This window comes from Danio rerio, chromosome 7 (assembly GCF_049306965.1).
Source record: "Danio rerio strain Tuebingen ecotype United States chromosome 7, GRCz12tu, whole genome shotgun sequence".
In the NCBI taxonomy this organism is placed as follows: Eukaryota; Metazoa; Chordata; class Actinopteri; order Cypriniformes; family Danionidae; genus Danio; species Danio rerio.
In genome coordinates this window covers 68,450,641-68,477,725 of record NC_133182.1, presented here as the reverse complement: position 1 = coordinate 68,477,725, position 27,085 = coordinate 68,450,641, and the positions used below count along the sequence as shown (strand labels likewise).

Genomic DNA, 27,085 nt, shown 5'->3' with positions numbered 1-27,085 from the left:
AGGTTCTCTTGCACTGGTGTTTGCTCGAGTTCTAGGTCTGCGGGGTGGTTTAGGTTTTACTGGCTCAGGCATGCTTTCTTGTAAGAATCCACAGGGCAGCAGCAAGTCTCGATGCAGTGTGCGAAGTGGGCCATCCCTGCCTTCTGGACTAACAGTATAAACAGGTAAGTCTCCCGCCTTCTTTAACACAACATAGATCTCTTTCTCCCACTTATCAGCCAATTTATGCTTTCCTCTTAGCTTGACATTCCGTACTAGAACACGATCTCCAACCTCAAGGAATGAGGTGACTACTCGCTCATCAAATCGTTTCTTGTTCCTTCTTGCTAATTTTGAGGCATTCTCAGTAGCTATTCTATAGCTTTCCTCTAAGCGATCTTTCAGATTTCTCACATAAATGGAATGAGATGGGGATGACCCAGTAGCAGGTAAACCAAATGCTATGTCTACTGGCAGCCGAGGCTGTCTCCCAAACATCAGCTCGTAAGGTGAGAATCCTGTTGTGTCATTACGAGTGCAATTGTAAGCATGGACTAATGGTTTAACAAAGTCTTTCCAATAGGTCTTTTGTTTGTCCTCCAGGGTCCCTAACATTTGGAGCAATGTTCTGTTGAAACGTTCTACAGGGTTGCCTCTGGGATGGTAAGGCGTAGTTCTTACTTTTTGTATTCCTGCTATGCCACACAGTTCTTTGATTATTCTTGACTCAAAGTCGGGCCCCTGATCACTCAGAATTCTTTCAGGAAACCCGTAATGGATGAAAAAGTTGTCCCATAAGCATTTGGCCACAGTTTCAGCTTTCTGGTTTCTAGTAGGCACTGCAACAGCATACTTGGTGAAATGATCAGTAATTACAAGGATGTCTTTAGTGTTGCTTCGATCAGGCTCTAGTGACAAGTAGTCTATGCAGACTAGTTCAAGGGGTCTGCTGGTTGTGATATTCACCAGGGGTGCAGCCCGCTCAGGAGGGGTCTTTCGTTTTACACATCGCTCACAGGTCTTTACTTTCTCTTCCACAGTTATTGCCATTTTTGGCCAGTAAAAACGGGCTCTAGCCAGGTCCAAAGTCCTTTCAATTCCGAGATGCCCCATGTCATTGTGCAGATTTTTTAATACATTTCCTCTGAGCTTTTTGGGCAAGGCCAACTGATACAATACGCCTCTTGGGTCCTGTCTCTTTCTAAATAAGATTCCATTCTTGAACTCAAAGCGGTCCCACTCTCTTAGCCACAAAGCTACTTCTGCAGGCTCTACTTTCCCATGAGGTTTCTTTCCAGAATTAAGGTGCCTAATTACTTTTTCAAGCACTGGATCAGTTCTTTGACATTCTTTTAACTCTTCCTCTGACATTTGGGGAAGAACTGGAAGGCCTCCTGCCTCCTGCTGGAATTCTTGGGGTACTGCATCAACACTTTGGGACAGTGATTCTACCACAGTAAGTTGAGAATACGGTAGGTTAGAATCACCACAGCTCTGATATACTTGGTGTCGTTCACAGAGGGCTTTTACTGCATCGGGCAAGATAACTTGTTGTTCTGTCTCAGCTAAGTGATGGAGAGTGAATTGTTTGATTCTTTCACGTTCTTTCTGAGAGGCGAAATCATCAATCTGTTCATCATGGGGCCGTCTTGAGAGTCCATCTGCATCTAGATTTCTTTTGCCTGCACGATACTGGATCTTAAAATTGAATGTTGACAGGCTGGACAGCCATCTGTAACTGGTTGCATCGAGTTTTGCAGATGTTAATATGTAGGTGAGTGGGTTGCTGTCTGTAATCACAGTGAACTCTCCTCCATAAAGATAGTCACTGAATTTGGCTGTGACTGCCCACTTGAGTGCAAGGAATTCTAATTTGTGAGCGGGGTACTTTGCTTCACTTTTAGTTAGTCCCCTACTTGCAAAAGCAATCACCCTCATTCGACCTTCCTGCTCTTGATAAAGAGCTGCTCCAAGTCCAACAGTGCTGGCATCAGTGGTCAACACATAGGGGAGTCTAGGATCTGCGTATCCGAGGACTGGAGCAGAGGTCAGCTTCTCTATGATTGTATTAAATGCCCCCTGACAATCCTGGTTCCATCGCTCTCCAAACTGTTCTTTAGGATCCAGGTAAGGTGTACTTTTTGGGGGGTTTCGTTTCTGATTTTTCTGCAGTGGGGGATATCCAATAGTAAGGTCGTTAAGGGGTCTTGTGATTTTTGAGAAGTCTTGAACGAACCTTCTGTAGTATCCTGCAAATCCAAGAAAAGATTTCAGTTCTTTAAGGTTTTTAGGTCTTGGCCAGGTTTTGAGAGCTTCAATTTTGGTTGGATCTGTTTCAACACCATTCTGAGAGACTATGTGGCCTAAGTACTGGACTGATGTTTGGAAAAACTTGCACTTCTTGGGAGAAAGCTTTAATCCGTATTCTTTTAGTCGTGTCAGGACTTGCAAGAGTTTGGCTTTGTGCTCTTCTAATGTCTTGGAAAAGACAATAAGGTCGTCTATGAAAACTAGGACGTCTTTTCTGTTAAGATCACCCATGCATCGCTCCATCAGCCTCTGAAATGTACTTGGTGCATTAGTGACTCCTTGAGGCATTCTGTTGAACTCATAGAATCCTAAAGGACAGACGAATGCAGTCTTTGATTTATCAGCCTCTTCCATCTCAATTTGATAAAAGCCTGATTTTAAGTCGAGAACTGAAAACCATTTGGAGCCAGATAGAACAGAAAAGGCTTCCTCCAAATTAGGCAGGGCATATGCATCTTTTACAGTTTGCGAGTTTAACTTTCGGAAGTCAATGCAGAGGCGTACATCATTGTTTTTCTTTCTTACTACTACAATTGGAGAAGCAAAAGAGGATTCAGATTCTCTGATGATGTTTGCATCAAGTAGTTCTTTAAGATGCCGTCTTACAGCATCGACATCCTGGGGATGGATAGGCCGAGCACGCTGCTTGAATGGGGTGCTGTCACTGAGATGGATATGGTGTTTTACTTTGTTTGTGTGGCCATAATCTAAGTCATGAAGTGCAAATACATCTTGCATGGAGTTCACAAGATCAGTTATCTTTTCCTTCCAATCATTTGATAACGGAGAGTCACCGAAGTCAGGGATGATTCTATTTTGCGCAGGACTTGTAACTTTGCTCACAGCATTTACTGGTTTTCTTCCCTCAATCACACTTTGTACAGCATGTACTTCGGCCAATACTGCTTTTGGAGGAATAGTTAAATCAATTTGTGTCTCATTTCTTAGCACTACTGGTATTTGGACATTGCGTTTTGCAGGTAGAGAATGCAAACTGCTTGCCACAAGTAATCCACCAGGCAAAGATGACGATACTGAGGGTTCAATTGTTACACAGGTCTCTGAGAGTGGCCCAATAACTTTGACACATCCATTAAGAACTACAGTGCTTCCAGCTGCTATCACTTCAGGCATGTCTCCTTTTATTTTCACTTGGCCCAGGACATTCACACTAGCCTGCTGCATTCTTGCTTCTAGAACTTTTATCACAGCTTGATACCCTTGATAATGTGACATAACTCTGGGCTTGACTGTTTGAGCATGACCAGCATATAAGACATCTAGGGTGTTAGTGCCAATAAGGATTTGGGGTGTTTGTGTCAGGTCTGGGACAACTAGGGCCAATGTTGGAACTTCGGCCTCAGATCCTAAAAACTCTTGTGGAAACTTTAGAGTCAGTTCAACATATCCAAGGTAAGGAACAGCTTGGCCGTTTGCCCCTTCAACCTCCAACAGATGATTCAACGGCTGCATAGGATGCCGTGACAGGTAGCGGTTGTAGAAAGACATGGGGACTGTTGTGACTTGAGACCCTGTGTCTAGCAAGCAATTCACTTCCTTTTCTTCAATTTTGACTCTAGCAGTGCACTTCATTCCCACTAGTCCGGCTGGTAACTTTAAGGAGTTCCTGGTATCTGTATGCTTATTAAGTGCCTGTTGATTATTTGGGCTTTGTTTTCTCTTAGTCCCCATCCGCCCTGCGATAGAGACTGATTTTAGTTTAAAGGCACTGTGGCTCCTCCATTTCTAAGATCCCACTCAGCTTGTTTCTCTCTTAAATTTTGTCTCTTTTCTTCAACTCTAAATGGGTTTGGTGCATTTTCACAGTAAATGGCAAGATGACCATCATCTCCACAGCGAAAGCAATACCATGGTCTGGGTCGATTGGTTTTTAATTCAGTGGTTTTTTGCCTTCCATTTCTCTCTCGACTGACACCAAAATCACTAGGATTATTGCTCTGTTGAGGGGATTTCTCAAACTGCTTTCTCTGTGCTCCAGAAGTGGCAAGTTGGACTTTAAGCTCTGCTATCTGTCCTTTTAGTTGCTGAAGCTCACTTGCCTCAGTTCTCTCCCTTACTTCCTGGTCAGCTGACGTTTTGATGGCTGTGATTTGGCTTTGGAGAGCCATAATCTCCTTTTTCAAAGCATCAGCTTCAGATGTTTCAGGACACTGGGTTTTACTTTTCTGTTTAGACACTTTCTGTTTTGGATTGTCAAATGCTGGAATATTAGTTGCATCCACTTCAAGTGAGTTATTAAAGTGAGCAGACTGTTGGTGAGTTATTGTTCTTAATTTGAGTGTGGTTGGTGAGGGTCTGCCCAAACCAAGATGCTTTCTCATTCTCTCTTCTTTTGAAGTTTTCTTCTCCTCAGCTGTTCTTAAGAGTACTGCTAACTCAGCAAAGGAGAGTGGATCAGCTTTTATTCTCTCTAGCTGCAATTCAACTATCAAGGCATTGTCCCAGCAGCCACGGCAGAACTGTTTCAGGAGATAACGGTCTCGTTCACTCTCCGCAATCCCTCCACGCCTAATAGTAGTGCACAGGAGCACATACAATCTATGAAGATAGGCAGATGATTTTTCACCAGGATCCTGCAGAGTGTTTATGAACTTTGCTAATAATTCATCTCCATCTTCCACTGAACCGTAAACAGACTCTAGTAACCTCAGACACTCTGATACTGGAGCATTGGGGCTCACATGCTTAATGACATCTGAAGCAGGCGGTAACAGGCTGTCTAGAATTTTTTGCATTTTATGTGACTCAGAAAGGGATAACTCATTCAACAAATAGTCAACGCTTGTCCGCCATGTGTCGAAGTCAGGCTCATTACCTGGACGAGGCATCCTTCCAGAAAAGGCTTTTAAGCGGAAAGAAGCACTGTGTTGGGGCACTGTTTCACTCATCTTCACAACATGTTCCATAATTACTCTCTGAATGTCTGGGGGGTGCATAGAGGATATAGGAATTCTCACAGATACAGAATTGGCTTCTGTTAAACTATGGGGCGATGTAGTACTCATGTTCACCTTGGCTGGGTTGTTATTATCAATTTTTAGAGCAGATGGCTTGAAACTTCCAGTTCGCTGAGGGGTGTTAGTTACACTTGTCAAGACTTTTGTGCTGGATTTTAAATTTTCAAGTCCACAATCTTCTCTGTGTGATGCATCATCCAAATGTGTCACCCCATTCATTTTCATTGAATTTTGCTTAATGATATCTTGTCGGGATTCTACATTTTTATCCTCTAGTGACTTCAGTTGCTTTGCTGTGTCGCTAGATGTGGCGGTGCTGTAAGCAGTACTCAATTTGTGTATGCGGAATATAACGCTCATATCAGTAGGGCTTACGATAGTCAAAGGCAATTGAGGCTCAATGTTGCAAATGGCGGAGTTGTGTGAAAACTCAACAACTGCATTATGATGAAATACAGACTGCGGATCATCAATCAGAAAGTTTTGCCGTATAGAACCAAATCTCAAAAGGTAGGATTCTACGACTTCATCGGTTTCAGTTAGGGTTAAACCACTAATAATCACTGCATTTTCTATTTTAACGTCTTCTCGTTCTATGACATCCATTGTAATGTTATATTTTCACTATATATGCGTATTTCAATAATTATTCACCTCAAAAGCTGCTGCTTTCTCGCTCCTGGCTGGCTCGCCAAGATTGTAGCAAGTACGATTGATTTGTCGCGATAGCGTATCTTTCAATGTGGGCCAATTGGTCAGAAGAGAAAGAACGGCTACTGGAGAGAGAAAAGCAGCACAGCAGGTGAGTGAATAATCAGACACAGTCAGTTTTTTCCTTCAATATAGTTTATATAATTAGAAATATGTTATGAGTTTGTGAATTTCTGTCCAATAAGCATAAGTATTTATGTATATATAGGTTCGATTATAAATTATAATAATAAAAAGTAAATAATTTTCTCTTTTTTTCTTTACACAGATGAACGTGAAGTCAATATACAGTTAAAACAAAGTTGTGATCAAGACAGTTGAGAAATTTCAAACACTTGTACAAAATGAAAATAAAAATCTTAGAAAGCTACAACACTGTGTTACCCTTTGTATAAAACAAAGTAAAGAAGGCAATAAATTTGTGATAAAAAATACTCTGTATTCTCAAATATAATAAATAAAAGAAAATAAAGAAATAAATCAATAATAAATATACCAACTCTACTCAAATGCAGGCTATAATTCAATATTCACACTTTTAACTCAATAAATCATTAATGTGCTCAAATAAATCACCTCTCTGTTTAAAGAATCAATACACGGTTCAAATGAATCACCTCCCTGTTCAAGAGATCGCTACTCTGTTAGAATGAATCACCTCACTGTTCAAAGAATCAAAACTCTGTTCAAATGAATCGTTCGCTACTCAAAAGATTCGTTTTGCTGTCCAAAGGATTTGTTTCGCTTTCAGATGATTCGTTCCACCGGTTGCCGTTCACAGTTCAATACCAAGGATTTCGTGAAAGAGAACTGTTGATTCTCTTAGCTCAGTTCCAGTAAAGGTTTTCCGTTGAGGATTTTAGGAAAAGTAAGAAGGAAAAGCGGAAGGTCGCGATGAGTCCGAGTCTCGTTTCTCCAAACAATCAAAATAACTCTCCTACCAGTCCGGTGGCACAAACACACAGTCTAACAGGAGAGTCGGTTCCGTGGGTGGCTCGCCGTAAGTTTCTCCTCGAGTCCAACGTGAATTAGGGACTCATCACAGATGCTTCGACACACACAAAAAACCCAGCCAAGGAAATCACTCAAAATCAAAGCGAAAACCCAGGAAAACTCCAGGTGGCACTCGTGTGCAGATTTCACTCTCATATACAAATGACGCTTTTTCTCTCAATCTTCTCTCACTCCCTTGCAAACACTGAATCACCATAGCAACAGTAAACACAAACTAACAGACAAGCGAGATTTGTTATTGTTTGGAAAGCTGATCTGCTGCTAAAGTGTAAGGCACGATGATGTCATTCTAAAACACTACTCCCTTGAATGCTGTATAATACTCTTTTATAAATTATTTATATAAATAAATAATTTTAATGTATATTATTTAATCGAGTATTCTGCCAGTGTTTTTTCTCATATTTATAAGGGTATTTCTATTTTTTCTATTGCTGTGTACTAACAACTAGTAACCTGGGTTATCCGGGTTACACACATTAATTTGTCTGCACATCCATTTCATTCTTAGCAGAAGTCACAATTTCCATTTACACAGTTAATATGGAGGTTCTCTAAGGCCAGCACTCTCAAAGAATTGCTGCTATTTTTATGGTGTACTTCATGATTGCACCAGCTAAAAGCTGTAAGAAGCAGAGTGTGTCGTTTCTGGGAGGAAAATTGTTTGATGGTGTCCTCCATCTGACTTTGCAGTGCTGTGAGCCGCCTCTGCAAATGGTTTTGCAATTGTGTGAAAACAGCTGAAGCAAATGAAAATGCTTGTGTCTGGCAGTGATTCATAGGCTTTGCTACAGAATCTTGGACAGGTAAGTGCTGGATGTTTCTAAGATTTTTCACTACCACAATAGCAAGCATAATCCATATTACATTACAAATGTATGACCTTAACCGCTCAGGAGAGACTGCATAATGTTGTGTAACCTTGACATAGCTTCAGTCAGACTTTCAGATAACCATCTAAATGTTTATGTAAACATAAAAAATTCAATATTTGGTAAAACATTGCTTTTTAATGTTTTTATTTACTGACAAAAAAAGCCTTTGTCAGTTTTCCACCAAGCCAAACTTCACAGAGTGGGCATTTGAATGCGAGAGCTGAAATCATGACTGTTCCTTTGAAAAATGTCAATGGAGGTCAGTTGAAGAGCACATTAGTGGGGCCCCTTCCTATTTCACTTGCAGTCATTAGTGGTCCTCTGGCCACCTGTCTGAACCCAGGCTAAATGAGGCTAAATGGCCAGCATTTCACCTTCATTGCCCTTCCGAAGTCAGAGTGGAGCAAACAGAAGCTTAGCATGTGCACTGCTGCACTCTTACACCCCATTAAAACCTGCTACATTGGACTTTGAATGCTACACTAAAGGCTTCCACCCAGCTTGATTTTCAGCACTTTTAGCTTGACAGGCAGGAAAACCAGCTTGAACCAGTAAAGACGATCCAAGGGCTCACACAAAATGTGATTTTCCATTACAATGCACTACTTTTGCATTGATCCAATGGAATTATGTATATGCTGTGTTAAGTTAAAACAATTCAACTGTTAAACAGTGTCAATTCCAATGCAGTGGACTAATCAGACGAACTCAGAGGGGAAGTGTTGCAAGTAAGTAAGTAGTAAGTATTGTGTATTTATATAGTGCATTTAATGTCCATGGCCATACATCCAAAGCACTTCACAAGCATTAGGGTGGTCTCTTCACACCACAGTGATAGAGCCAATTCGGTGGATGGGGATGATTGGGATGGCATGATGAGTAAGAGCCGATAGAGGGAATTTGGCCAGGACATCGGGGTTACACCTCAACTCTTTACAACAGGTGCCATGGATTTTTTTTTTATGACCACAGAGAGTCAAGATTACAGCTTAACGTCTCATCCGAAAGACAGCTCTCACTGACAGTATGGTGTCCCCTTCACTTTACTGAAGCATTAGGACTCACACAGACCACAGGTTGTGCAACACCTGCTGTCCTCACTAACACCATTTCCAACAGCAACCTAGTTTTCCCATGTGGTCTACCATCCAGGTACTGATCAGGCTCAGCCCTGCTTAGTATCTTGTGCTGCAGGGTGATGTGGCTGTGGCAAGTTTCTGTTAACAGTTGCTAAGTTGCTGATACCTTTTTGGAGTACTCCGCACTTTTTATTAAAACCATTCCAGAGTGTTGCTTCTTGTGTTTTTATATGCAAAGATCATGTTCTGTGTAAATAGTCCCTAAAGGCTGATTTATACTTCTGTGTCAAACGCACGCGTATGCTACAGCGTTGACGCATAGCCCTATGCTGTGGCCGTCGGCGTCGCTGACGTGCGCCTCTCAAACAATGTAACTACACGTCGCAACGGCGCGTAGTGCAAGCTCTGTGATTGGTCGGCTTGGTATCGCTGATGAGTCTGGGCGAGACCGAGAGCCATGCGAATGGCGTAACCCCGATGGAGTGATTGTTTACAAGTGTGGAGTCCTGTGAAAGAGCTCCGGATGGAAAGTTTTGTTTTGTGTTTACCTCATAGTTAAAGTTCACATCCGCCGGTTCCTGCCTCAAAATGAGTGAGTTTGAGCCACTTGTACATTCAGGAAGTGTTCAGGAAAAGCAAAACACCAGCGAAAAAACTCGACACAGAGAAACATTTACACCTCACTGCCAACTAGCGTTTTGGAAGTGTTAATGCAGACCAACAGAGAAAGCTCGCTGAAGTATAAATCCACAGCTACGCACGTTCCATGTGCCATGGGTTACAGCGGTCACTTGACGCAGAAGTATAAACCAGCCTTAAGCAATTAACGATTAAAAAACTAAATTAGCAAAACTAACATGGTTCACAATGAAACATAATTTGGGTCCAGTGATAAATCCTTTCTCTCTTGATTTGATGATGGAAATTACACCAGAAAAAGAAACATTAACACAACCTCAAGGAAGGAATTCATGGATTCTTTAAAAGAACAAGAATCTATAAACTCTGAAAGGCAGGCTTGACTGATTTTTACATTAAACGCAAACACTTCATTGACCTCGTGGTGGAATCCAGGACGAGCCAAGTCCACAAATGAAAACAGAAACGGTAATGACACAATCAACTATGTTTTACTTAAACAGGTAATTCTGGCAATAAAATCACACATTGATCCAACAGCTTGTTGAAGTGGCCCTGGAAAGAGGGTTGAATCAGGATACTGGCATATGAGCCTTGCTGTCTGGCATGGTTGTGTTTGCTGGCACCGAGCCTTTCATAGTCTGTGGGCGAGGGCTTTCTGGGCTCTACTTCAAGAGCAATAAACTTTCAGAAGATTTAGGGCTGACATTTGGAGGCATCAGCATGCATGGCTTGTGAGAGTGGATGCCACACCAACACGACCCTGGTTCGCTTCCAGCGTCCTGCAGAGGGGATTTGTGTCAGAGTGATGCCTAGAAATATTGCTCCAATCTGCCTCTGACTGTTTCATCATGAACCGAGAGCTGTCTGCCCTTAACCTCCTGCCATTCTGGGATTCACGCATTGGGCTGAAACATGAGCAAGTCAATATGTCTGTCCGCAAATAAAAGGTTGCAGCACACGAGATAAGATTTCCACACTGGGCTTTGGCTGAAATAATGCACGGCACTGTTTATTCGAGGAAGTCAGGAGAGGACATTGCGACTCAGCAACAACTTGATCTGCAGTAAGTCATGGAAGATGGATGATCGTTCTAAAGCCTTGTGGGCTTCCTAGGCAACATTTGTTGTTTTATTAGTTGTGCTCCTGACACAAATGCCACTCTAAATTATGCTCTCCTACAGGATACCTTATTTTTGGCTTAAATCTAAGGTATGCATCCTTAGTGGATGTGACAAGTCATGCAATGCAGCGTCAGTAAGACAATGCAATGAATGCCAAGATGACACAGAGGCATATTGAGGAATGTTAATTATGTATTCTACTAGTTTATAAGAAACAATGATTAAAATGCTAATGAAAATGATATATCACTAAAACATCAGAGAACTTGTGCTATAAAGACTCTTTTCAGAATCCTGACTCTTTAACTTAGTAACTTACTAAAGTCAAACCAGAAACAGCATAAAAAGAAACACTCATAGATCTATGAATGGAACACAAATGTACTAATTCACAGTGGAGATTTCCTTCTTTCATAAAAAAACATTTTCCAAAGCATTGCTTTAGCCTTTTGGTTTGCATGAATAGTCCTACAGGAAACATTATTTAACAATCATTTAACAAACTAATGTAAAAGTTCCAGTAGGTGATTGTCTTTAGAAACCGTTTTTGTTGTGCTGATTGAAAGTTTCTTCACATTCCAATAGTACTAATTAAAGTAAATGAGTTTATATGCATTTTTACTCTGGGTAAGGTATAAGACTAAAAAATGGTTCATCCAATTAAAATTTGTTGGGCCGACAATTCCCAAAATTCTGATAAGTAGCCCAAACTGTCTGTCGACAAATGTACATTTGTGCATCTGCGCACACCGTTCATGCAGATCCACCATTTGCACGTGCGCCATATTTACGTGCACACAAGAGAGTGACAGCAGTAAAAATCAAATGCTGAATCAAAACTTTTTAAAATTCTGAATCAATATTGGAGTTATGTTTGCACGCTGGAGGAAGGATGACACCTGGGCTGAAGTATTTCTGTTAGACAGATAATGTCATGTTTTAAAACTATTTTAGTCAGGCAAAGCTGATGTAGATTGTGTTGTTTACGAATGGGTTACATGCACAGAAGTGTTGTTCAGCCACTGCAATCTTCCGATAGATTGATGTGAATATTTCAGTTTCATAAGGGACCTTTTACAGAATCGATAATGTAGATTTTTATTTAGTTTAAAAACAAAACATAAGAATGCTATTCCACCTAGCCTGCTTTATTGAGGTGAAGTTGGTTTTATATTCTTATCACATTGGTACATTTTTGAACAATGACAACCTGTGATGCGCTCCCTATATTGTTTATCATGCTACTCTGAATATTCAGCCTCAAATAGCATGCAAGTATAGCTTAGTAATAAGTGTTATTCCTGCACCACGCCGCCAACAAGTAAGCAAACAGTAGTCGCTTTAGGACAATGCGCATGAGAGACTGAGACCAGCAATTCTGGCATGCATGAAATATTGCATATTATGACAAGTTTTGTTTGCTACACAACTGAAAACGTGCTAGATATAATACAGTTTTTCATTCAGAATTGTAGAATTATAAAGTACTACAAAGATAACTGGCAAATGACATGATCTATTGAGTTGTCTAGTTGTTATCTTTAATGTGCGCATTCGGGATTTCAGGAGGTGTGACTTTGGACGGCAGGGAGGGACTATTTTCAAAGCTATTATGCTAACGATTAGCATTTTGGCAATCACCTATAGCACCTGTAAATTAGCTATGCCAGAAAATGAAAAGGAAAACACGCAAATGACTACAATTCCATTTCTTCCTTATAATAAAAAAATTAAACATTCATATCAATATGTTGATAACTAAAATAAGTTCAGAAATAACTAAACTAATTAAGAAAACTGTTGACCCTGTTCACATGCTAATTGGTATCTCTGCGTTGCAAGTCACAGAAATCGAATTATTAGCCTTAATCTGAATAAGACAATAAATGATTATCTAAATGATTCCGGTGTTTTCATGATTTGCTTTTTAAATGTTCCTTTCATGATCTCGTTTTACATGTTAGATCACATAATTTGATTAACTTAATTGCGTCACCATGCTATCCACGTTTCCTCCAGAGTTTCATCTAATTTCGGGTGTTTCATTATTAATTTGTCGACTTTAACTGCAGTTTGGAATTTTCACTTCCATTCAGGTCATTTTCATGCATGCCCACATGACAAACGAGTTATTGGATGCGAGTATGAACTGCTGGAAGAGTGTAGTTTTAATGGAATTTAGCCCCGCATGACGTATGGGGGAAAAAATCTCGGCATTGCATTATGCAGGTGTCTGTGGTCCTTTACTGACTCAGTAGGTACAGAAAATAGTGTTAAACAGCCGTGTGTCTATAGAAGATCCTGTCGCAATATGCGGCGAAAATCTTTGCAGTGCACTTCAATAATACAACTAAAATCGGCATACTCCACATGTCTCAATTCAATTTTTGTTTGGTTTGATTATGACTTTAGTCGTATAAAGGCCATCAAAAAATGACTGTTTACATGGTAGACTCTTAATCTATTGTGTTAATCGTATTAAAATCGGATTATTGGTGTTCATGCAAACATGCTCACTGTGTTTACATTAATTTAGTATTTCATATATGTTGGTTTTCACCTAGGAAAAGTCTAAACGGATTGTATATTATTCTCTCAAGATGTCACATTTTGATGTTAGATTGAACCAGTTCTACTTCTGCTGAACAAGATGAGAACACCTTGTTATACTTCTTTGGTGCAAGAAATATTCAGGTTTGCAGTACTTTTTCTCTTCCCTTGACAGAATATTTGGTCTATTTGGATTTGCTTAAATCAGCAGTAAGTACGTGTTCCTGTCACATATCATATATGCGCTCTTTAATAAACTGGCAGTAAGCAGGTTAATGTGTTTACATGCAGAATGAAATCAGTGTAAAGGGCAAAAATCTAACTGAGATGAATGACAATCAATTTATGCATGAGACATTTGAGACGTTACTCTGATGAAGGAAAGCAGGTTAATGCATTTATATGACCCAAGTGCAATGTCAGCCTATTAGTAATAATAGGATTAAGAATGTGCACCCAAAAGCACTCATTTATTGCTCAAGCAGTTCTACAGGCAACATTTAACAATTTTCTTACAATCATTTGTTAAAACGGGTGTAAAATAAACTACATCCTAGATGTAAGGGTGCTCAATCCAGGTTTTATACAACATTCATGTCAAAAACAAACTAAAAACAGTTACAAGAAAAACAGAAATTGATGTTTTGCTAAATCTTAATTATGGGCGGGAAATTCATAGGATTTTACAGTTTCTAAGTTGAATGAATCAAGTCTGTATTAAAGGAATTTTAAAACTAAAACCAAAGCAAAATCACTTATACAAATTTAAAACAGTAGAATTTAAACACATAGCTGAATTGCATGCAGAGAAGCTACTTGGCCATCTTAGTTAACCGGCATTATTTGACCTGATATTCTGACTTTAAACTTTAAAACCCATAAATATGAACTTCCCATAACTGGAACTAACCAACAGTAGGTGTGGGAATCTTTTGACACTTCAAGTCAATTCAATTCTAAAATGTTTCCTAAACTACAATTTTTCCTATTTTGTTGACTGTGAAAATACATCTTTGCAACTTTGTATGTTAACCAGAATTTATACTGTTGTTTGAGATTGCAATTCAATAATTGGTATAACAGTAAAAACAACAACTGTATTTTATTAACTGAGTTATTCAAGTTTAAAGCTATAAGCTCAGAATGTAACACTGAAATGCCAGATAACAAAGAGAAATTATCTAAAAAAAAAAAAATCTTATTCCAAAAAGAAACCATTACTTTTTTTAGTTTGTTTATTGACCTTATTCTTTGTGTACGAGTGGGCCGAAGCTCGGGATTTCCAGTCTCATTTACTTCCATTCATTTTTAGATATTCAAAACAGCTTGTTAGTCTGCTTGATGTTGCAAAATGATATTTTCTCATTATATTATTCTGCTTTATCTGTAAAGTCACAGACACGCTTGTTTGTAAAGCAATTAGTTTGACCGTTTTCTTCCGTTTATTATTCCTAATAATTTTTCCCATAGGCAACTGAATCGGAAGTTTTAATACCATCGATAGCCTTTTACAAAAATGTTTTCAAAGCAGAAATGTTCATATAAAAATGGTATCAAAATTTCTATTAGAATTGCTTTTAGTTCAGAACCACCAAGCTTTAACAATGCTTCCTTCATTGTAACACTTTCCTTAATTCTTGCTGCCTTCAATTTTTAAGTTGAATGAAATAAACTTTTCTGGTCATCTCAACTTACATCAAACTGACTAAAAATAATAATAAACTTTCTATAACTTTGTATAACTCAAAACTTTGTCTTGCCTTTTTCATTCAAGTTTTTACTGTGTGCATTTGAAGAACAAGTCGCAAGTTACAAACAATTCTGCTTTATTCAATGTCTACGCATCAAGTTATTCGTCATGTTATGCACTCTGTTGTGATTCTATAGCCAGTTGCATAATAGTCGAGAAGCACTGCATCTATGACGAATCGAGGTTTTGCTCTGTGGTGCAGCAGGTATTTGAAAGCAGACACCGCTTATGAAGCGCAGTAAAATTTCTTTAGTTTGTCCATTTTTGTCCTAATTAAGCGAATTCTGCAGCATTATGCAGGTCTTGCATAATTGTGCATGTCAACGCTTATCACAATCTAATTTGAATGCAGATTCAATTCAAAACATTTGCGAATCAACTCAGAATTGCTAAAGAAAGATTTATGATCAACTGATATTTTTTCCCTCACACACACTGAGCCTCGATTTTGGTTGTCTAAGACAAATTTGGAAAATCCTAAAAGATTCCTGTAATACTAGGCTGAAATCTGTGGTGTTTGATTGTTTTTTTTGACATGTTCAACAACAGCAGCAAAATTACCATTGCTATTTTTCCTCCAATTAAGTTCTGGCAGTGTCAGAAGATTGTAGGCGCTTTCCTACAGTGTGACTTCAACTACAATGAGCGTCAAACCAAGAACCAATGGGGATGTCGAATCTGATGATGCAATCAGTGCGACAACGTCGAACCAGTGCTGGAAATGTCAAAACATTTATTGAACAATTACTGCTGCAGATTTTTGTTTGCCCTGAGGTATCATTTCAGAACGCTACTAAATATGCGAAAGATGGATGAAGTCAAACTCCAGGTGAGTTTTCTTGGGTGTCAGTTGTTTTGGTGCTTTCAGATTGACATTATTACAACTGAGATCTTACAGTGTGATATGGGAATCCTGTCTATACAGTCTGACAAGCTACAATCTCTCAGCTATAATTACTCAGTCTCAGCCAGACTTAACAGAGATCCACCACCTCTAGGAGGTCTTTCCGTAGCTTTTAACAAACCTCCGAAGCCTTCATGATAGTGTGTTTGATTAGACTTTGATCTCAACCCTGCCGATCACCCCGGCGTTAAAGATTCAGAACCAAAATAAACATTGGCACACTGACAGTGTTAGGACATAGGAAGTCATCCTTATGAGAAGTGTGGGCGGACTGTCTGCGGTGTCTCAAAGAGAGTGCAGCACAGCGGAAAAACATCTCAAAGTGTTTGAGAGATGTGTTCTCTGCCACGGGATCTTGCTGCTCTACTCTCCTCCCACACAAAGTGTCACCATGATCCAGATCTGCCCAACACCACCATGAGAAAAAATAACACATCAAAAAGCAGAGATGTACACCAGTGGAACCAGCTCTCGCATCCCAAACAGAAGGAGGGAGCGTGTGTTTAACACCTGCACATCAATGGCTCCCTCTCTCAAGTGAAAGAGCAGATGATTGGAGCCTTGTGTTTGGGACCAGTCCTACTAGCTGATGTTGTGGAAGCATGGCACCAGTTGGTCAGGGCTGTGAATGGCCTCACAAACGGTCTTGGTTTTCTCTCCCACTTGACCCTTCAACTGCGTTCTCTCTCTCCATGTCAGAAACACACACACACACACACACACACATAATAGTGGCCACAGAGGAACAGGGTGAATCAGACACAGTATGCCCATGGCAAGAGGAATAGAAAACACTTAGACAGCCAATGCGCATTGAATGTTGATGAGGCAGCCCTTTATGCGGCGGCACTGGGAGGATGGCAGCAGGCAGAGAGTGGGCGGCACGCACTCCAATGCCTACCCATAGCCTAGATATGCTCTTATTTAGAGATTTGAAAAAGATTTTTTGACAATCAAAACTAGGGGTGGAACAGTTCTCATCACAAATAATTAAAAAATTGAACCGTCCTGTCCTCTTCCCACGGTTTGGTGCGCACTGTGATCCATGGTCCAAAATATGCATTATTAATATTGGTTTCATCAGAAAAACAACTGCAACAAATGAAAAAAGTTCCGCCTTTGTACTCTTCCAATTATCTTTTACAGGCACTGAACGTGAAGAACTGGCCAAGCACTTCTTACTATGGTAATCTGTTGCTGACATCAAGCTTTCTCACATGTCGGTTTGTTGAGTTTCTGATGCCCCATTCACACTAGCAGTGACACTAGCTGCCTGTCGCTCTGGGTGTAAATGCAGGTCTGTGTAGATCTACAGCAGGGGGAATACAGCTCTACTGGTGCTCTTATTGGCTGTCGCTCAAGAAAGTCGCTCTTCATTTGCATAAAGTTGAAGAATTCTCAACTTTGTCGTGTCGCCTGATCATCAACAGTTGCTCACTCTCCATTGAAATAAACGGACGCTTGTCACTTTGTCGCTGTGAGTTACTTGTAATAAGAATGAGGCTTTATTAGTTCAGCATGGCAAGTAAAGACCGATTTATACTTCTGGATTGATTGCACACAGATTGTCTGAAACAACCTTCGCATGGTTGCATACCCTTCAACGTGGTTGACGAAACGTATGCAAGCATAATGAGAGTGTTTAACAAGTGTTGAGTCCCATGCAGGAGCTACAGATGGAAACTTTTGTTTTGGGTTTACCTTATGATTAAAGTTGTTGCATTTGAGCAAGTTCCTGCCACTGAATGAGCGAATTTTAGCTACTTGTACATTAAGGTAGCGTTCCGAAAAATCAAAACACCCGCAAAGAAACTGGACACCGCCAACTAGCGTTTCAGAAGTGTTATTGCAGAGCAACAAAAACAGCACGCAGAAGTATAAATGCACAGCTACACAAAGCAGGTGCTGTGGTTTTTTAGCGATCACTCGACGCAAAAAGTATAAATCAGCTCTTATACTGCTGTGTCGAGTGCACATGGTTGATCCAGCACAGCCGTTGCATGGTCACATACCCTTCGACGTGGCTGACGAAACGTAATGCAAGCTCAGTGATTGGTTGGCTTGGCATTGACAAGTGTGGGCAGAGCTGAGAAGCATGCACAAGGAGCAAAACCGTTGGCACAAGTGTTGAACAAGTCTCGAGTCCTGTAAAGGAGCTCCAGATGAAGACTTTTGCTTTGCGTTTACTTTATAATTTAAGTTGTTGTTTGTCAGCCGATTCCCGCCTCTGAATGAGCGAGTTTACTTACTTGTACATTAGGGTAGAGTTTAGAAAAAACTCGACACAGATAAACATAAAAACCTTTGGCCAGTTAGCGTTTTGGAAGTGTTATTGCAAAGCAACACGCAGATGTGTAAATGCACGGCTATATGCAAGGCAGGCGCCATGGGTCATGCTGATGCCTTGATAAAGAAGAATAAACAACTTTTATACTACTGCATAGAGTGCACACATTTGATCCAGCACAGCCTTCGTGTGGTCACATATCCTTCGATGTGGCTGTAATGCAAGCTCAGTAATTGGTTGGATTGGTAGCGTTGAATAGTGTGAGTGGAGCTGAGTAGCATGGACAAAAAGCAAGTGTCGAGTCCTGTGGAGGAGCTCCAGATTTACTTTATGATTAAAGCTAAATGTGAAAGTTTGAGCTACTTGTGCCATAAGGTAGCATTAAAAACACTCGCAAAGAAACTCAACAAATTCAATACTCAATAAAAACCCGCTATCAGCTAGCCTTTCATACAGGCAGAGCAACACAAGCAAAACACAGAAGTATAAATGCTTGACTACGCGCTATGTATGCGCTGTGAGTAACACCGATCACTCGATGCAGAAGTATAAATAAGCCTTAACCCAAATACTATAAAACCGTGAGTAGTTTGAACTAGAGCTGCACAATTAATCGTTAAAAGATCGCGATCTCGATTCGACTCCCTAGACGAACTTAATTCTGCATTTCTACGATTCTGTTAATCATATTTTCAAGTTCAGGAGAGAAAAAAAGGTGGGCGCACGAGTCTTTTCATTGTTTCACATACGTTGCTCAGTGACATTGACACCTCCAAATGATGTTGAGTGAGTCACATACTGTATTTACAAGGTATAATTCACCTAAAAATGTCATTTTTGTCTTCATATAATGCTGTTTTTGCGGCCGGGAAATCACACGTGAGGCGAGCCAAAAAGGCACGCGCGCGCACGTGTACTTTAGGGAACAGAACCTGCATATGTTGTGAGTAACAGGTAATACAGTTGTAAATAATATTCAGTTAGTGGAACAGCATGATAGTTTGGGAGCCGTGCAGGAAGTATGAACAGCAGTCAAAATTAAACCGAAAGTGTGCACATCATTTAAATGATTAAATCGCATTTTAGAGTTATGATTACGATAAGCATTTGATATGTTTTTTCTTTCATAGCGAACCCACAGTTGTGCATGAAAATAAATGTTTACAGTATCAGTATAACTACTCTAGCCTATATATTGTTGAATATAACCTGATAATGGCAAATGTCTGATTTTACCAGTGAATAAAATTGTCTAATATGACAGATTGCAAGCATATATCTCAAACATAATGATTCAACATCAGAATTATTATAAGAAGAATAGAATTATTTATAGAAACCAGTAGACCTACACATTATTATCGATGTTGTGCCATATGTTTGTGTTTACCATACCTTTATTTTACATCTACAGAATCGTGAGAGAATCGTGATCTTTATTTTAAGCAAATAAATTGCGATTCTCATTTTAGCCAGAATCGTGCAGCTCTAGTTTGAACCATTGCACTCCTGATCAAGACTGGGGCTAGTAGAGAGCAGTGCACACGATGCTTCTGCAGTGGGCTATGAATAGTTGAGAAATAAATAAATAAATAAATAAATTTAAACAACAGAATCTGGACTAATCTAATGAAAACACATTAATTGGCAAGTATAAGCCACTATGCGTGGTGGGTCTGAAATCATTAGGAAGCAGGTGTTTTCAACTATGATATATAGATAGAGGTGCTTTATTGATCCCTGGGGGCATTCAGGAAGAGAGTATGTAAAATAGGGCAGGAACAAACGATTATTTTGATATGCGTGTACCATGAGGATTACTCCTATAATTACTCTTGAAATCTAACCGAATGAGAAGGCTTTACAAGCTTATTTATGTAAGGCAATTATTTGATGTTTTACAAATAAAAATCTACCAATTAAATTGCAATCACTTCAAGAAATCTGTACCTTTGCTTCTCTGTTATTTTTAAAGGTGTTTATTCTAGTTTTTTTGTATACAGTTTATGTATAGGGGAAAACTAACTCTAAAATGTCGTTATGATTGATTTTAGCTTATGCCTGCTGTGTAAGTGGTACTGGAACGTGAGTCAGTTGCACATGGAAGCTATTTTGTTGATTTAATGGGAATATATATTGTGCTGTCAGAAACGCTTACCATGAAGGCTGAAAATAAAAAGACATTTAAGCATCTATTTTTGTGAATGACACCTTGACTTATGAGTCAACAGTTTCAGCTTTTGCTACTCTTAATTGGCTTCTTCACAGCTTTCTTTTTAAAACAAACTGACAAGCTCATATGCATAAAAAATAAATAATTAAACTGAGCATGGAAAAAAAGGTGTTACATGATTCTATAAATATCTGGCCTAATGCAACTGAACATAAGCAGTTTCATAATTAAAATGAATGTATTTTTAATAATGTTTTGATCTGAAGAAGTTACATGCTTGTATGCATACAAAATAATAGTATCTTGTGTTTGTCATTTTGTGTTGAGAAATAGTCAAAGTCAAAGTCAAAGTCAGCTTTATTGTCAATTCAGCCACATGTACAAGACATACAGAGAATCGAAATTGCGTTACTCTCAGACCCAAGGTGCTTAACATTAATATAAAATATATATATAAAAAATAGTAGGGTTTAAGAAAAAGAAAATTTAGAAAATTTACAGTATATACATTATTGCACATAAATGTGGTCTAAGAAATATACATATGTAATATAAAAAAAAAATTGTAAACAATACAGTGACATTAAGGGCATATAGCAATGAGTGCAAAGTAAACCAGAGTTGTGCAGATAAAAAACAGTATAGTGCAAAAAGAACTTGTAAACATGATAATTGTGATAGAGTGACAGTGACATATTGGGAGGTAGTATATGTGTCTGCATAAAGTGACCAGTGCAGATGAATGTGTGTGTGTGTGTGTGTGTGTGTGTGTGTGTGTGTGTGTGTGTGTGTGTGTGTGTGTGTGTGTCAGAGTCCAGAGGTGCGAGGGGAGGAGGTGCGTGGGGAGGGAGCGGGGAGCAGAGCTGGGAGAGAGTTCAGCTTCCTGACAGCCTGATGGATGAAGCTGTCTTTCAGTCTGTTGGTCCTGGCCTGGAGACTGCGCAGTCTCCTCCCTGATGGCAGCAGACTGAAGAAGCTGTGCATTGGGTGGGTGGCATCTGCTGTTATGCAGAGGGCTTTACGGGTAAGACGTGTGCTGTAAATGTCCTGAAGGGAGGGGAGAGAGACACCAATGATCTTCTCAGCTGTTCTCACTATGCGTTGAAGTGTTTTCCTGCAGGATGCATTGCAGGTTCCAAACCACACAGTGATGCAGCTGGTCAGGATGCTCTCAATAGTGCCTCTGTAGAAGGTGTACATGATTGGGGCTGGTGCTCTTGCTCTTTTGAGTTTGCGGAGGAAGTAGAGACGCTGCTGTGATTTTTTGGCCAGTGCAGTGGAGTTTTTGGTCCAGGAGAGATCCTCAGTGATGTGTACACCCAGGAACTTGGTGCTGCTCACACGCTCCACAGTCGCACCGTTGATGGTCAGGGGAGCATGGAGAGTGTGCTCTTTCCTGAAGTCAACAACAATCTCTTTCGTCTTCTCCACATTCAAAAAGAGATTGTTGTCTCTGCACCACTCGGCCAGACGGCTCACCTCACTTCTGTAGTTTTCCTCATCGTTTTTGTTGATGAGACCCACCACAGTTGTGTCATCCGCAAACTTGATGATAGGTACTGCGTTCTGCAGTTCACTGTGAGGAAGGACTTATTTCCCCAGGGCAATTTAGTAATCAGATTTTTTGTGTGTGAACTAAATATCTAAACTGCTAATTGTTTCAAAAAGTAAATTATTTTTTGTTAAGTCTGCAAAATAGTTGGAAAATAACACAAAAATTGTTATTGATTTTCCATATTTTCTGTAACCAATCATCTAAATGTTTCCATTGTTCAAATTGTGGTAGAATTGTCAAGTTATATTAATGGATAAGTCTGAAGCACACCGTAAATTAATTCTGTCAATTTATACAGAGATAGTAGTGTACGCAACTGTTTCTACAGATACATGCACAGGTATCGGTTCGATACTCGTTATCGGCCGATACTCTAAGCACAAGTATCAGAATCAGTATCAGGAAGGGAAAAAGGGTATCAGAACAACCCTAGTTTTAAGTATGCTTAGCCATAGTATGCTCCTGTGACATTAGCGCACTAGTTTAAAGACATCAGTACAAAATAATAACCAGTTATGATCTCTTGTGTTTTTGTATTGTTTTGCTTTACAGTAAGCTCTGAGGAAGACCTTTTTTCAAGGTAATTTAGTAATCAGATTTTTGTTGGTGTAAACTAGATATCCAATCTGCAAATCAATTCAAAAAGTAAATAATTTTTAATAGTTAAATAATTAAATTATCAGTCAAGTCAGCAAAAATTATCTGAATATAACACAAAAATCGTTATATATTTTTCAGATTTTCTGTATCCAATCATTTCATTGTTTCCATTGTTCAAATTGTGGTTTGAATTTATGTCATGTTAAATTAATGGATAAGTCTGAAGCACACCATCAATTAATTCTATCAGTTTATAGAGGGCTAGTAGTGTACACAACTGTTTCTACAGATACACACTCGGCTGATACCTTGAGCTCAGGTATCGGTATTGGGAAGGGAAAAAAAAAGGTAACAAATCTAGTTTTAAGTATGCTTCCCCATAGTATGCTACATAGCTCACCAGATAAATGACGTCAGTATGTAATAAACAGTTACGATCTCTTACTGAACCAAAGTATTTGTGTTTTTGCTCTACAGTAAGCCCTGAGGAAGAACTTATTTCCCCATGGCAGTTTAGTAATCAGACTTTTTTGTGTAAACTACATATCTTAAAGAGCCCATATTATGGGTTTTTGAAAATTCTCCTCCATGTAGTGTGTAACACAGCTCTAAGTGAAGTGAAGTATCCAGCTAAGGCTTAAATCTGTAAGAAAACAGTGTTTAAAACGGTTGATTCATCTATAAAAGAGTCGATTCATAGTGCTTCAAACGAGTCGCCTTGAAACCGACTCATTAGGTGTTTCGCCATGACGTACGAACGAAACAAAGTTTTTCACGTGCACGCGCAAACCCGGGAGATTTCAAACCTGAGGCCCCGCCCTCTGACGCAGTAACCCAGACACACACACACACACACACCCACAAACACACGCACACAAACATGCCGGTCGATTGAAGTCACATTGCAGATGGATATATTGAGTCTCTACCCAAAGATGAAACCTCAGCATTATAGCCAAGCAGTTGGAAACTACTGGAAACTTCTGGAAGCTACATGCTACAAAGAATACTTCATCTGCGTTTGTTAAAGGAAGGATCAGTAACTTACTAATGGACATCAGGATGGGTTTCTTCCATTTCTCAAGTGTAAGTACGTGCGGTTAAAGTTGTTGCCTCGTTGACTCTAGCTTGCAAATGTATTTAGTTGTGATTTGTTACTTGTAACCGAGTGTACTGTCTCAGGTTAACTGGCTATATTCTCTTATCGCGTGCAAAGTCACGTTAAAAACGTGACGCGTGCTGCTTTGTTTATGGAGCTCCGTGGTAACGTTAGAGGTGTGCATACCCGCGGCTGTCCCCGCGCCAGATTTCTGCGGCGCGGGAATAAATTTCCGAATAAATCGCCGGAGCGGTCGGTAACGGGTTTGATTTGGGACGGGAGCGGGCTGCCTGAGAAAGAGAAAGATGTGTCTGCTTGGTGCTTGTGTGTTAGTGCGCACGCGCGCGTATGAGAGAGAGAGAGAGAGAGAGAGAGAGAGAGAGAGAGAGAGAGAGAGAGAGAGAGAGAGAGAGAGAGAGAGAGAGAGAGAGAGAGAGAGAGAGAGAGAGAGAGAGAGAGAGAGAGAGAGAGAGAGAGAGAGAGAGAGAGAGAGAGAGAGAGCGAGCGAGCGAGCGAGCGAGCGAGCGAGAGCTTTATGCTTGGTGCTGTGTGTGTGTTTATACAGATTTTCGGTTTTGTTCTCCCCCGCTCTTTAGCGGGATCGGGCGCGGCGGGCAGAATACGGGGCGGGTTCTAAGGCTAAAACCTGGCGGGTGCGGGCGGAAGCGGGAGCGTTCTCGTCCGGAGGTGTGTGTGTGTGTGTTTGTGTGTGTGTGGCAGCTAAAATCCACGCCTACACTATCTAGCGTGTATGAACTGTGATTACTTTTTAAATTGCTGATTAGCTATTGGCCATTTCACTCTCTGACTGAAGGCAGTCGACCAATCGCGACAGACTGTCATCGGTCCAATCAGCGCAGATTAGCTTCGCGCTAAGGAGGGGTTTGGGAACAAATGAATCACTGAACGATTCATACAGGAGTCGCTGGGATAATTAGGTAAAAATAAATGCAGATTATAAGACCATGAAAGTGTTTTTTGACCTTGCATGCATATTAGACTGTTGTTGGAGACCCTTACAACCAAGATATGACCCTATTTCATGTATAATATGGGCTCTTTAACTGCAAATTATTTCAAAAAGTAAATAATTTTGAGCCAAGTCTGCAAAATAGTTAGAACATACCACAACAATCAGCATAGCTTTTCCAGATTTTCTGTAACCAATGATTTAAATGTCTCCATTGTTCAAATTATGACATAATTTATGTTGTTTTATTAATGAGCAAGTCTAAAGCACACCATCAAATATTTATGTCAATTTATAACGGGCTAGTAGTGTATACAACTGTTTTCACAGATAAACACTCAGGTCTCGGTTTGGTACTTGGTATCGGCCGATACCTTGAGCTCAGGTATATGTATCGGGAATAGAAAAAGGGTATTATTACAACCCTAGCTTTATTTATGCTTTGCCAAAATATGATGCTGCAACGTAGTGCAGCAGATATATGATGTCAGTACGTAATAACCACAGATACACTAATAATCTACAGATACACAGTCAAATATGGGTCAGGTATTAGCCGATACCTTGAGTTTAGGTATCGTAATTGGTATCGGGAAGGAATCAAAGGGTATTGGAACAACCCTAGTTTTAAGTTTTCTTCGCCATAGTATACTACTGCGGCATAGCACACCAGATAAATGACAGTATGTAACATTCAGTTATGATATCTCACTGAACCAAAGAATCAATCAATTTTGACACCCCTACTTGCTATTAGGAGTCTCACTTTGTCAAAAGATCAATCACAACTTGGCTAATCAACACTTGATATAGTCAGTTTTCTTACCGTCTTCAGTTTCTTGCCACACAATGCCCTCCAGGTTGACGCTGGTGCCTGGTTCACAGGGTCCCAGGCACTCTGGTTCTGTGGACAGGGCCACATCAGAAGTATTAACCGCCACTGAGCGTGTGCGCACCATAAGCTGCTCACACGGAGATGCAATGTCACTGTTCCCTATAGAGGCAAGGAGGTGAAGCGGAGGAGGAGCTGGGGTGGAGACCGGAGACTCCATCTGAAACCACAAGAGAGACAAAACAAGGAAGATGAGTGCTGGTGCATTAAGACAGGAAATGAATGACACCTGGAGAAAAGCTGCACATGGCCTTGAGCTAGACTGTGTTTTATGAAGGTTGTTACAGAGAGAGGACCTGACCTGCACCCTGCTGGATGGCGGACCTCATTAAGAGCCGTATATGCTTTGAGCTACTTAAGGCTCACTTCAAGGGGAACAGAGCCCACACAGCATGCTCACTGACACCACATCATCATCATCTCACCGGCTGAACACAGGCTCCTTTATTTCATTAAAGGGCTGGAGCTGAGGGTTCAGGCGCTCTAATTGACCCTACCTACAGTCTAGGACCAGGATAGACACCAGTCAGGTAAATGAGTAGCAGTAATTTAGTAAAGCCTGGGTTATACTATTGCGTCGAGTTATCGGTGTGACCCACGGTGCATGCCTTGCATGTTGCCGTGCATTTATACTTCTGCATGCTGTTTGTGTTGCTCTGCAATAACACATCCAAAATGCTAGATGGCAGTAAGGCCCCGTTTACACTAGTGCGTTTTAGTTTGAAAACGCATAAGTTTTGCTACGGTTACGCCATCCGTGTACACTACGCCGGAGTTCTCGAGCGCCGAAAACAGAGCTTTTTGAAAACGCTGGAGAGGCCGTTTTCATTCTAAAACGCTGCTGCTCCGTCTCAGTGTGGATGGGGAAAGACGGAGACATCTGAAAACGGAGGCGGGCTGCAAACGTTCGCCTATCTGCATGGGGCTTTTCCTCAATATTAAGTAGCCCACACACAGTTCAGTCTCGCATCCTCTTCTTGTAAGTTAAGACTTCGCAAGTTTGATCAAGGCTGCAGTCTCCCCCTTCTCAGTTTGATATGGAAAACATACCGAGGACACGCGTAAATCTTCAAAGGGAACAGTGTACTTTATAACTTCATTCACATCACCTTGGCTACGTTGTTTCACTTTCTCAAAAATAAAATGTAAACATGATTTAAGGAACTGCCTATTTTCTTTTTAATATTAGAAAACTTAACAGACAGCAGAAATGTTGAGACGTCGTGCTGCATATATGGGCGTCATCTTCACTGTGTGGATATTTATAACAAAACGGAGCCTATAACAACTGCCTTCTTTCAATTTCAGTGACAATACGAAACGCACCCTCTCTTTTGCTGAATATCAGTTTTAATAATCGATAATTATAAAAGTATAACATACAATAAGTTTATACATTGTAAGAAATAAAGGCAAGCGATCAGTCAATGTACCTGGATTAATCATTAACTTATCTTTGCGCTAAACCAAAACATGTTACCCGTGAAGTAACTTAGTAGATTCCAATGACCAAAGTCAGGGAATTGGCCTATGTCGTTAGATAAAGACAACAACATGAATGAAATATCACGTTCAGCAAATATAGTGAGATTTGAT

At 40.1% G+C, this 27,085-nt stretch overlaps 1 protein-coding gene across 4 annotated transcripts in view; it reads right to left on the bottom strand.

Annotated features, from left to right (window-relative positions):
- Positions 1-27,085, bottom strand: part of znf609b (zinc finger protein 609b) — a 121,649-nt gene that overhangs the window by 11,016 nt on the left and 83,548 nt on the right. For all 4 annotated transcript variants that reach the window (XM_068222301.1, XM_068222303.1, XM_068222302.2 and 1 more), the window contains exon 3: positions 25,424-25,649. In XM_068222301.1, the coding sequence (XP_068078402.1) occupies positions 25,424-25,649 (226 nt within the window). The remainder of the gene's footprint in view (positions 1-25,423; positions 25,650-27,085) is intronic.